Source organism: Nannospalax galili, unplaced genomic scaffold (assembly GCF_000622305.1).
Source record: "Nannospalax galili isolate Female #2095 unplaced genomic scaffold, S.galili_v1.0 scaffold1805, whole genome shotgun sequence".
In the NCBI taxonomy this organism is placed as follows: domain Eukaryota; kingdom Metazoa; phylum Chordata; class Mammalia; order Rodentia; family Spalacidae; genus Nannospalax; species Nannospalax galili.
Genome location: NW_008352317.1, coordinates 61,590 through 74,283, shown reverse-complemented (window position 1 = coordinate 74,283; position 12,694 = coordinate 61,590). Strand labels below are relative to the sequence as shown.

General features: G+C 43.6%; 1 protein-coding gene across 1 annotated transcript in view; it reads right to left on the bottom strand.

Annotated features, from left to right (window-relative positions):
* Nucleotides 1-12,694, bottom strand: part of Pard6g (par-6 family cell polarity regulator gamma) — an 81,868-nt gene that overhangs the window by 45,493 nt on the left and 23,681 nt on the right. Inside the window, exon 2 of the mRNA XM_008849244.3 lies at nt 5,645-5,867. Coding sequence (XP_008847466.1) covers nt 5,645-5,867 — 223 coding nt within the window. The remainder of the gene's footprint in view (nt 1-5,644; nt 5,868-12,694) is intronic.

The window sequence follows — 12,694 nt, the reverse complement described above, 5'->3', positions numbered from 1 at the left end:
ATGTCTTACAGTTATACAATACTGAGTTCATTATTGTATGACTGTATTAATTCAACTGTGAACCTAAAAATTTATAGCCACCTTTGAAAGAGATGTATCTTGCTCTGGAATGTGTTACTGAATATGTTAAAGCTGTAATGAAATGCTTCTTCTAAAAAAAAAAAAAAAAAAGAATCATACCTGGACCTTGGACCCAGCACACAGTTGGGGCATGGCTCATACTTGTGTCTGGCTCACACCTGGGGCCTGGAAGACACACATAGGAAGTTTCCTACTGCCAGGGGAAGAGATGATCTTGAAAAAATTTCAAACAGGTATGTAAATTAAAAAGTTAAAGTGTTGGGGCTGGAGAGATGGCTCAGCAGTTAATAGCACTGACTGCTCTTGCAGAGGACCTGGGTTCGATTCCCACACCCTCATGGTGGCTACCAACTGTCCTTGACTCCAGTTCCAGGGGATTCTGAAGCCCTCTTCTGACCTCTGCGGCATTGCACGACATGGGTGCACTCACATACATGCAGGCAATACGCTCATACACATAAAAAATAAAAATAATAAATAAAATATTTAAAAAAGTTAAAGTATCTTATACATACTAAGGGTGGTTGAATTCTGGAAATAAAGATTGGGACCTTGCTTAGCCTAGAGGAGCACATTGAGACTGCTGCCAGGAGCAAGCCCTTGTACCTGGCTTTGCTGAAGTACAATGTGTGACGTTTACTATCAAAGCACACAATTTCATATTCACAGAGATTTCTAATTCTGGAACATTTTTACCACCCTTAAAAGTCCTGTTCCTTCAATCTTTCCTCACACTCTGGAAAGTATGAACCAACTTTTTTTTTTTTAATCTTTTTGAGACAGGGTCTCCCTGTAGCCCCACAGCTGGCCTGGAACTCCCAGAGATCCGCCTGTCTGCGTCTCCCAAGTTTTGGGATTAAAAGCATGTGCCGCCACACCTGGCTCCTATGAACCAACTTTAAAAATTTTGTTTTTAAATTGTGTGTGTGCGTGTGTGTGTGTGCGTGTGTGTGTTGTATGTGTATGTGGTGTATGTACTTGTTAATGTGAGTACATGCAGGTGTGTCTGTATATGTGTGTGGGTAAAAGAACATGTTTATGCTCAGGTCAAAGGTTGATGTTGGATGTCTTTCCTTGATCACTATCTTGATTTTTTGAAAGTTTAAAAAAATTTTTACTTTTTTTATGTGCATGAGTGTTTTGCCTGTGTGTTTGTAAGTGCATCTGTGTCATGCAATGTAGGCAGTGGCCAGAGAGGGCATTGGATCCCTTGGAACTGGAGTTACAGAGAGTTATGGATTGCCATATGCTGGGTGCTGGGAACCAAACATGGGTCTTCTGTAAGAAAAGCCAGTGTTCTTAACCACTGAGCCATTTTTCTAGCCCCCTACCATTATTTTTTGAGACAGTGTCTCCCACTGAACCCGAAGCTCATCAATTTAGCTATGGGGGCTGTCCAATGAGCTTCGGGGATTTACCTATCTCTGCCTCACCCTAGCACTTGAGTTAGAGGCACATGCTGCCACACCAAAATTTATATGGGTGCTGGGGATCCAAACTCAAGTCCTTATGCTTATGTGGAAGGCATTTTATTGACTCATCTTCTCAGCCTGAATCAACTTTCTGTCCCTATGACAGAAATGCTCATCCTGGACTTTTCACACACAGCTAACGCTCATCATTTGGAATTCTAACTTTCTGTAAAGTCACTGAAAACAATTAATTAGTGAATACAGAGCCATGGTTTCTGGAGAAAGACATGGTCAGGGTATTACAAGAAAGTCATAACATTTTCCACTCAATATATTAGCTTGTGTCTGTTTAAAGACACTTTATTTAGCTTCTACTGAACTCAGGCCCAACATACCTGAATGAAGCTTCTTCAGCATTCACACACGAAGTACATCACAGCCTCCTGAGCTGAGCACATCGGGCAGCACTTCAGCCCTAGGCTTGAAGTCACTTTCAACACACAACAAACCCCCAAAACAACATAAAAGTGACACTGTGTTACTGAATAGTGTGACAAGGTTGCTGGTAGAAGCCAAGAGGGTACCACGAGCCTGACTGTGCTCAGCTATGAACATATGTGTCAAATGACTCTAATTTTCTATCAATCCATGCATGTTCTCAAAAGACTAGAAAATGGGGCTGAAGAGATGGCTTCATGGCTAAGAGCACTGACTGCTCTTGCAGAGGACCCAGGTTTGGTTCCCAGTACCTACATGGCAGCTAACGACAATCCTTAACTCCAGTTCCAGGGGATCCAATGCCCTCTTCTGGCCTCCACAGGCATTGCATGGCACAGGTGTACTTACATATGTGCAGGCAAAACACTCATACACTTAAAAAAAAAGATCAGAAAACCACAGTAAATATTGATTTGGGGTTACAAGTACATTTTAGCAAGTAGACAAATTTTCAACTATAAAACCCTTGAATAATAAGAATCATGATAAGTGGCCTTGTGTCTCTCAGCATACTGTCTGTGATCTCTGCTGATACTTGGCAGTACTTCATTTTTTCTTATGGCTGGGTAGCATTCCCTTGAATGAATATGTGCATGCACTTGGTCATCTGTTCATTGGCAAGTGAGTAGTTAGGTCTGTCAGTCCCTGGGCTCTTGTGAATGTTGCTGCCATGCACATTTGTGTGGATATGTGTCCACACACTTGGGGTCTGTTGGGGTGATAGGTCTATACTTGAAAGAGATACTTTGTTTCTTGTTTTACTATCATGTCCTTATGTAGCTTGAGGGAAGAAATATTCTAAGTGGCAGATTAAATGTTTTAAGCAAAATTGTGGGTTTATTTCAACATGTGTGACGAATGTGTGCTTTTCATTAGTGATAGTAATATAATTTCCTCTTAAAAATCTGTGTCAGTTGGGGCTAGAAAGATGGCTCAATAGTTCAGAACATATACTGTTCTTAAAGAGGACCAGAGTTTGATTCCTATCACCCATGTCCGGTGGCTCACAACCACCTGTCACTCTAGCTCTAGGGGATCAGATACCCTCTTCTGGCTTCCACAGGCACTGCACTTACATGCACAAACCCACAGGCAGAAACACACACATATACACATAATTAAAAATAATTTAAAAAAATCTGTGTCAGTATAGAAAGCTACCTGTAACACATGAGGTGGGGCTGTGGTAGCATTGTAAGAATGGCACAGTAGTGACTGGCCTCTCCAGACCCAATCACATGGGACAGTAGATCAGCAAGTATCTCCTGTATACAAAGATGTCCAGCTGTTTACAGATACCCAAAGGCCTAGACTCTCCCTCTGCACACAGTTACTAGGGTCAGAACCCCAAGAGGAGGGTAAAGAGAAGACTCTGAGCTACCCAGGGGTGTGATGAAGAGCCAGGATGGTGCACATGGCCCAGCCAAGAGCTTGTGAACATGGGATCTGATAATAACCCAGGAGGCAGATATGACTCTCCCACCTCAGAGAGGATAAAAACCTGAGTTTACATAACAGAAAAGGGTAAGTGATGTTACTGACATACTTTTTCCCACTGAAAAAGCCAGTCTAGTAAATGCCATATTGCTACTTTGAAGGCAGAGGAAGAAGGAAAACTAAGTAATACAGAAAGAGTATTGGGTTTCAGTCTATACACTGGGGAGCCACCCAGGCTACATGGAAGGCTGATGCATTCCTACCTGCAACACACAGACTTGAGGTCCCTGTTTCCCTCTAGCTTTAGCAATTCCATGGTAAGGGATCATACCACATTTAGGCCAGCCTCTGCTGGGACTTCAAGGCCCTAACTTCACAACCAGGGGGATAAAAATGCTAGGATTCTTCATGATGAGAAACAAAGCCCACATGCACAAATGCCATTTGTCCAGAGACTTCAAACCTCTGCCTATCCCCATTACCTGAGGTCATTGTGGCATGGCCAGGAACCAGCCCCTATGGGCCTTGGAGTCTGATGGAGATAGATAGGAGGCCACTCCAAGAACCACTAATAATATCCAGAGAGCAGAATAAGAGGACAGATGGGCAGAGGAAAACGTGAGCTAATTAGAGCAGATTGAAGCTAGCCTTTCTGAGAAGGCAGAGTGTCAACAGACAGACTTCCCAGTGATGTGATGGGCAGAGTTCCAACCAAGGGCAGTAGGATGCAGGTGTTTACACCAGGACTAGTTGGTGGCTGCCACAGAAGGCAACAGGCAGAGAAGGGAGAAGGAGGGCACTGGAGGCTACACAGAGATGCAGGGACCACAGGGGCCCTGATCCTTGACATCTCCAAGTCACTATGAGGAAGGGACAGTTGTATGGGCCTCTCAGCACCATCAGAAGAACACGAGGGGTCTACTAGAATGCAGATACTGAGTGCTCTGATTTTGTGCCAGAGAACTGGACTAAAGTGAGGTCAGGTGTCTCTTACTGTCCCCATCACCACAATAAGAATAACAAGAGCTAATATTTACAGGTCACAGACTATCAGCTGGCATACTAAGTGTGTCACTTCACAGTATTGTGATGAGTAGTGTGATTGGGACTCCCATTTGCAAACAAAGACACTAAGGTACAGGATACAGAGGGCCTATCCTGCAGCTGTGAACCCCACAGCTGACTTCCATACCTTCATTCTCCTGTTCTCTAATTCAACACACTACGGTGGCTCACCCTCCTTGGAGCTCTAACCAAGTCCTTGGGAAAGACACATGATAAAACCCTTAACAGCAGACATGGTGGGCTGCAGTGTGGTTCTGCAAGGGTCTCCACTGGCTCCTTCATCTGAGGCTGCCAGTGCACACTGTATGCACTGGGTCCACTCCAGGAAGGAGGGACAAGTTAGTGCTTTTCCCAAGTCTATACACTGGGGAGCCACCCAGGCTACATGGGAGGCTGATGCATTCCTACCTGCAACACACAGACTTGAGGTCATAGTGCATAAAGTAGATCTGTCCAAGGAAGGAGGAATAATCATTAATAAATCAATGATGACAATGTCCTTTTTCCTGCTTCTGGGCTTCACCTGAAGCTGGTTGAAAGAACAAGTTTCTCCCAAACTTAGCTGTAGGTAAAAACCATCTGACATGTACTTTTGAGAGGTGAGAAGCATTAAGTTCACAGCTGGCCCCACCCCCTTCAACAGATCTACCTGTTAGGAATTGATTTCAATACAAACTCGTATTGTGTTTACTTAGAACAATGCTAGGATTTTGGAGGCAAAGTTAACCAAAGTTAAAGCAAATATTTTTTCCAAGTGGAAAATATATACTAGGGCCCTCATGTTCAATTCTTAAGATACAAGTGCCTTAAGATACAAGTGTATCTTAAGATACAAGTGCCTTTGTTACTGAATTCATTTGCTTCCAATTAAAATACTAAAAGTATCAGTATTATTTCTTCTTCCATAAAATATTAAAAGTATTAGTATTATTTTTCTTACATCTTTACAAGGTAGAAGTCAATGTTATTTAAGGTGGGAAAAACATTGCTACTTTTAAGCCTTTTTAACATATTAATACTGATCTGAAAACTACTTTTTAAAACCTACAACTACAGGCCAGCAAACTGAATCTCATAGTTCCACACCAACAGACAAAATCAAAATTATAGTTCTTAAGTTCAGTGAGCAGAGCAACTCAGTAACCTCATACCTCGCTTCTGGATGAAGACTCTGAGCAAGGGGTTTGCACTTGAGACTGCCTTGCAGAAGTTGTCATCATTGTTGATGGGCAGCAGGTCCCCGTGCACATCAGCATAGCCAATGGTCACTTCAGTATTAGCGATGTGGTGCGTGTGCACAACCAGCTGGTAAAAATCTTCAAACTTCCCAGGCTTATGACGGTCCAAGGAGAACCTTCGGAATTCAGCCCCAAACTGCAATGTAAAAGATGAGGTAAGTGAACACTTGCAAGAGTCAGCCAGAAGAAGAAACACTTCATTCAAAGAATAAAGGAGACTAAGCCCCTGTGAGGCCCATGAGCAGCCTCATGTTGTGCTCTCATAACTGAGCAAGAACTCTCACCAGGCAGGAAGAAGAGGATTAACAAAAAATCACTGATGGAGGGACAGCTCCTCTGCCCAAATGACCAGGGACAGGTTCCCTGTCCATGTGGGATGATAGCCTGGGCACAGGACTGGACAGGCCAATTGTAAAAGCATCATCAGTGTTCATTATAAACTCTCAGTAGGCATAGGGGTCCATGACGACAACAAACCTCCTGGGCCCCTCAGCAGGGCTGTGCAAGCTTAAAGGCAGGGCAGTAAACTTCTTTCAGACTTCTTTGTCTTCTCCCCGCAGCACCAAGGGCTAGGTGTCGTAATTTTTAGTTAAGCAGTGTCATGATTTGATAGGTAGTTTAACAGGACCAAACAGCTGCATTGTCAAAGGATCAGAAGTGGAAGGGAATCTGGAAATATGAAGGGCCCAATGTAAGGCATCCTTCAGAAATCAAAGCAGATAAGATGGAGGATTCTGGTACTGTTAAGACATTTTCAAGTTAGTTCCAGCTGGATTTCTCTCTATTATGCAACCAAGGTATAGGGTCTCTTTAGCAATAGGGTCTTAACATCTAGCTATAAGCAAACCAAGAGGAATGGCAAGGGCCTATACTGTTTGGGGTCCTCTGGGACATCCCTGACCAATGACTTATAAACAGGTATTCCACCCCTGGCAGCTTTTTCAGCCAGACAGGGTATCTCTGGTCTTTAAAAATACATATGAATACATATAAATTATATTTTTAAATTTGGTTACAAAATAGTAGGTTTCCATATGGCTGTTTTATACCCCTTCATTTTGGTTAACCCTTCCCTCTCTTCTGCCACTCCCTGCTTAAACCTTTCCACTTCCAGAATCCCTCTCCCTACTTTCATATTGCCTGTGTTCTACTATCATTCCTCCCTTCAGTGACTCCCCTCCCAATGGCCTCTTAACTAGTTTCCTGGCTTCTATAGCAACCCCAAGTTGGACACAAAATATTACAGATTTGAAGCTAAAATCTATGTATGGGGGAGAACATGAAGGTGCTATTCAGGCTGCTGAAGAAGAAAAGGCATCAATAGTCTTAGCCAACCATGAACCCTGTGCACTATGAGACCAACCTGCCAGGTAAGATGTGCTCACTTGTGCAATGGAAGCACCGCTGTTATACGGGTAACCAACTGCTCTCTGACAGGATTTGAGACCCATTCCACAGGAGGGAATTCATGATGGGTACTATAAACCTGGTCAAAAATCCATGGTAGTGGGGCTGGAGAAATGGCTCAGCAGTTAAGAGCACTCACTGGTTGCTCTTGCAGAGGACCCAGGTTCAGTTCCCAGTACAATTCCCACATGGCAGCTAACAACCATCCATAACTCCAGCTCCAGGGGGTCCAATGCCTTCTTCTGACCTCTGTGGGCATTGTATAACATCAACCTACAGGCAGGCAACATACTCACACATATAAAATAAAAATAATAAATAAATAAATAAATAACAGAACCCCCACACACACACAGAAAAAAAAAACCCATGGTAGGGAGATCAAAGTCCAAGGGTGAAGGGGAGTTGAATATTGCTGTTTAGTTAAATTAACATAGCATCAAACTGCCTTCTCTAAGTATTTATGTTTATACCTACAGACAAATGCTACTCCCAATCTTAATTAGAGAAGCCTCTCTTTCCAGTGAACAGTGGTGAATGGAGAGACTCACAGCTGCAACAAAGTGCTAAGAATAAGTTCCGGATGAGTGCTCACTCTAAACAAGACCTTTATACTACCCTTTCTAAAGTTAGAGAACACTGTGGAAGAGAGGGCAGAAGGAATGCAGGAACTGGAACACAGGGAGAAGGGCTGCAGAATGTCATCTAATGAGCAAGACCCAGCCACTGCAATCAGGAACTCACAGCGGGTGCAGTTGCCTGCACTGGATTTGCGTAAGAATGGACCTATCAAGAGTCAGGCTCAGATGGAGGAGGGACTCTGGAGGGCCCTACCCTTCACTGCTAAACTATTAACCACTGATAGATTAGGGGAGAGAGGGAGTCTTTGTCTTCAGTTGTGTACCTACAGCTGATGACCACCCCAGGCTTCAATGGATAGTTCCAATCTAATGGTCACACTGACGGCCCTGGTTTAAACTGAATGGGTTCCAAACTAAATCCAAAAGTCATGACTCTAAGAAAAGAACTGGTAAGGAGGAGGGGGGCTGTACTAGGGATGGGAGGGAGATATGAGAGGGTGTGTGGGAGAGAATAATTAGAATTCATTATATACATGTATGAAAAGAAAAAAATTTAAGAAAAATAATTTTAAAAGGTTAAAGAATGAGAGCAAGAACGAGAGGGAGAAAATGAATCAGTCTTTCTTCTACATAGCATTGAACTTCTCCCCTTCTCCCCTCTGGACTGGTAGCTCCACAATGGCAAATGCCCAGGGCCAACATTTTTTCTGCAGACCTTGGCCCTGACTGATGGTGCTGCTCATAGAGCTTAAGGCCACCTCTAAAGGGCCCCAGTCCAAATCATACAAGTCAGCTCTTGAGGGATGCTGGAAATGGTCCTGCTCAGTCTGGCCTGAGGGTCTTGGCTCAGAAAAAGAAATAAAGGGTCTCCAAAATGTGCAAGGATTAAATGTTCACTGTTATACAAGAATAGTCATTACATCATGTGGACATTATACTGGACAAATAGTCTCAAGTCACCAAGGTTTATATAAAAGAATCACCTATAGAGCTCTGAGTCTGGAATGTGGTCCAAGAATTTTTTAACAAGCTGCGGGAAGAAACGGATGCTAGTGTCTGGGGGCCACACACAGAGGACACTGGCTGAAGGGAATCAACTTCCAGAGATCCTTGTGAAGACTGACTTGCCTGAGAAGCAATTGCTTTTCCTACTTCCTCCAGATTGCCCAAAGCAAAGCCAACCTCTTACCTACCTATGCTTCTAGAAAGCCAACAAAGGAACAGTTCAAAATGCTGGCTTGGGAAAAGCTACCTTCAGTTACTAGTTAAAAGTCTACACGCTGAACACACTTCTGAATATGGCTGTGCACTGGAAGCAGCAGAGGGCAGGGCTCTCTCTGACCCCACTGTCAGAAGTGCAGAGTAAATTCTTTCACCCTAGAAACATGACATTTATTCTCAATACTTAAGGATGCCCCATCAAAGTACCCTGTGTAGACCACACTGGTCTTCATATATAGGGGGGACAAAACTTTAAGATACAAGGGATAAAGCTTACAATAAAAGTTCTATGTGATTTCTTTCAGATTTAGTCATCCAATCAAATCACAGAACATTTATTTCATAAGCAGGCAACTTTCACCTTTCCCATCTTATATAGCCAATGTTTGCTGACTTCCAGGGCAGACTGATTCTATCGGCATACCCCTTTCTTTTCTCCGAGTACATAAAAGACTGTAATCATGAACAATAAAGTTGTAGGAACATGTCTTTCACACACAGTCTCTGTCTGAGTTTCCCCAGCAGGGTGCATGCTGCAAACCGCGACTCCGTCCAGCAGAGCCGAGGAAAGACGACATAGACATCAAGGTGAGGTTCAGGCTTCTTCTCACTCTCTCTCTCTTACACACTTCAGCTCTTCATATAGCATTCCCAACAGCCCTCCCCCCAGCCAGGACCAATCAGGGCACACACACGTAGCGGGCAGGCAGAGTGGCAGCTTATTGCGCCACGTAGTAAGATCATCAGGCAGGCAGCACATGATCGGGCTTATTGTGCTTGCGCAGGTTGGAGTTAACAAGTGAGGGGCACGAGGCTTGGCAGCCAGCCAGGGCGCCATCTTCCCACATCTCCCCCTTTTTGTTTAATTAAAACCAAGGGAGGTCAAGGGACCGTGCCTGATCATTTAGCATCCTTACCTGTCATCAACTCGGCAACATCATGGTTGTCGGTCTGTCTTAGGTTGGTATGCGAATGAGAGGGTCTTACCCGTCATTGACTACCGGTCCAGCATATTTAGCCAAATGGAGGGAGATCCTCCTGCTTCCAGCGCTGCCATAGCTTGGACGAGCATTTGCCGTTGGGCCACTGTCTGCCGCCGGATGCGCGTCATGCACCACAGCATACCTCCACACGCCACAACCAAAAGGAACCCCCAAAAAGCCATGCCCCCCCAGTTCTCGAGGAGGCTAAAGGTGCCCTGCATAGCCTTCAGCCACTCCTGCACAGTGGCAATCTCAGCAGCAATGGCAGTAGTAGAGGTGACGGCTATGCTGGTGATGACACAGGTGCTGGAGATATTGCAAGGCAGATGAGGCGTTTAGGTACCCAACATGCATTATCAGCATTCTGTGGAAAAAACATAAACGTGCCCTCTCCCCAAATGAGGACAAGGGAGAATGTAAACAAAGAGGGCAAGAGAAAACACAGGGTAAAACGGGCAGTTAGTTTGGTAAAGCATCACTGTGGACAGCTGTGGTTAGCGTCCTGAGCAACTCTCCAACTGTTTTTCTGATTAATACAGCACACCTGTTTTTACAGGTTCATCATATGATCAATTTAGATTAGGTCCTCCTGTCAGGAACCCAAGGAGACCGACCCCTGGGGTGAAAGCCTTTTTAACCAAAGAAAATCTTGCATGCCAAGGCACTAAAGCATGCAAGCTGCTCTCAGTCCCTCTCACAGAGTCAGGGGGTCAGTATGAACCTGGAGAATTCCTGAGAACAGAAGTTTGTGAGAACTAGCATGAGTCTGAACAGAAAGGACCAGTCTCTGCCCTGAGTCAGCTTCTCACACTTCAATCATTTATCTATCATCTATATGTATCTATCATCCATCTATCTATCACCTATTTATCACCTACCTATCTACTTACCATCTATCTATCTATCTATCTATCTATCTATCTATCTATCTATCAATGTCAATCATTTATATCTATCATCTATCTATCATCATCAATTATTTGTCTATAATCTATCTATCTATCTATCTATCTATCTATCTATCTATATTTCTCCGTCCCTTTTCCTAGGGATCTTTAGTCTCCGTTCCACCTTGTGGAAACTTTCCCTTTGTTCCCTCTTAGGGGGAACTTTTGCTAGCACTATTGTTTTGTCTTTTACTTACAACTCCGGAGCATCAGGGTTCCCCGTACGGGCCACCACTTGCCGCAAACCGCAACTCCATCCAGCTGAGCCGAGGAAAGACGACATAGACACCAAGGTGAGGTTCAGGCTTCTTCTCACTCTCTCTCTCTCTTATACACTTCAGCTCTTCATATAGCGTTCCCAACAGCCCTCCCCCCAGCCAGGACCAATCAGGGCACACACACACATAGCGGACAGGCAGAGTGGCAGCTTATTGGGCCACGTAGCAGGATCATAGTCGATGATGTCTCTGATCAAGCAGGCAGCACATGATCGGGCTTATTGTGCTTGTGCAGGTTGGAGTAAACAAGTGAGGGGCACGAGGCTTGGCAGCCAGCCAGGGCGCCATCTTGGCGGCATGTATGCTCGCCTGAGGAACATGCACACTACTATCTGCAGCTTCAGCACTCACATTTAATACACATTAAATACCCAAGTTCTACAACAGTGTTCCCATCCCAACCTCACTTGGCAACTCATCCACATACAGCCTAAAGCATTCCTCAGTATTTAAACAGTTTTCCTAAAAGTGTACTTCATATGTTAATTTGAGAAGAGAAAGGAATTCGGATCTTTCCTGAAATGAAAAGCTCTGGTCTGTGTGGCCAGCTTTGCCACCCACTTCACAGAACTGCTGCATATGCTCAATGAGGTTCAGAGTTCTGAAAAAAAAAGAGATGCCAAAGGAAATCTGACAAAAGCATTTCACTTACATTTCACTCATAACAGATTAAACAAGGGGCCTCCAAGTGAAGGAATTTGTAGGTGCTACTCTGCCACATAATTCTTGGTAAAGCCCTTTCATTGAAAGTAATGAATGGCTCCAGTGACCAGGTAGTAAAGCTTGCAAGTCAAGAGTTTCCTATAGTTTGCTTCCAATGAAATTAAAAGTTGTTGATACTGAACTGCCATGTCATAGATTATCTAAATGATTCTAATGACCGATAGTCCATGACCACTTACACCTGACATGTAACCTAGGGAGAGAGGTCAAAGGGCCCCTCACTTGCCTGTTCATCCAGGAGCCTTCACTCTTCCCTGCCTTACTTTCAGTTACATAGCATTTGATTTAAGAAAGCGAAGCTCATGCTGGTGTTGATATTGGTAGTGGAAAAATAGCCAAAGAGTCCAAGCTGCCTGGCCATGAAGCAGCAAACACTTTTCATTAAATGAAGGATTTTTAAGATGCTTACTTTGGATGACCTACAATTATTTATCAACATTTGCACCTATTTTTCAATCATGATTTGATAATAACTGCAATAATTCAATCTAGAATTTTTAAAGGTAAAATTCTATAACTCACCACATTAGTCATTTTAAATTTATTTAGCTGGACTGGAACTCACTGTGTAGACGGGCTGGCCTCAAACTCACAGAAATCTGCCTGCCTCTGCCTCTGGAGTGCTGGGACTAAAGGTGTGAGCCAACATGCCTGGCTTAAATTTATTTATTCTTTTACAATTTCATATTTATATACAATGTTCTTTAGTCAAAGTCCCCTCATTTTTTTACTGTTTATTTATATTTTTTAGAATATATAACTTTTTACTCAGTGACAATTTCATACTTATATACAATGTTCTTTCATCAAAGTCCCTTCATTT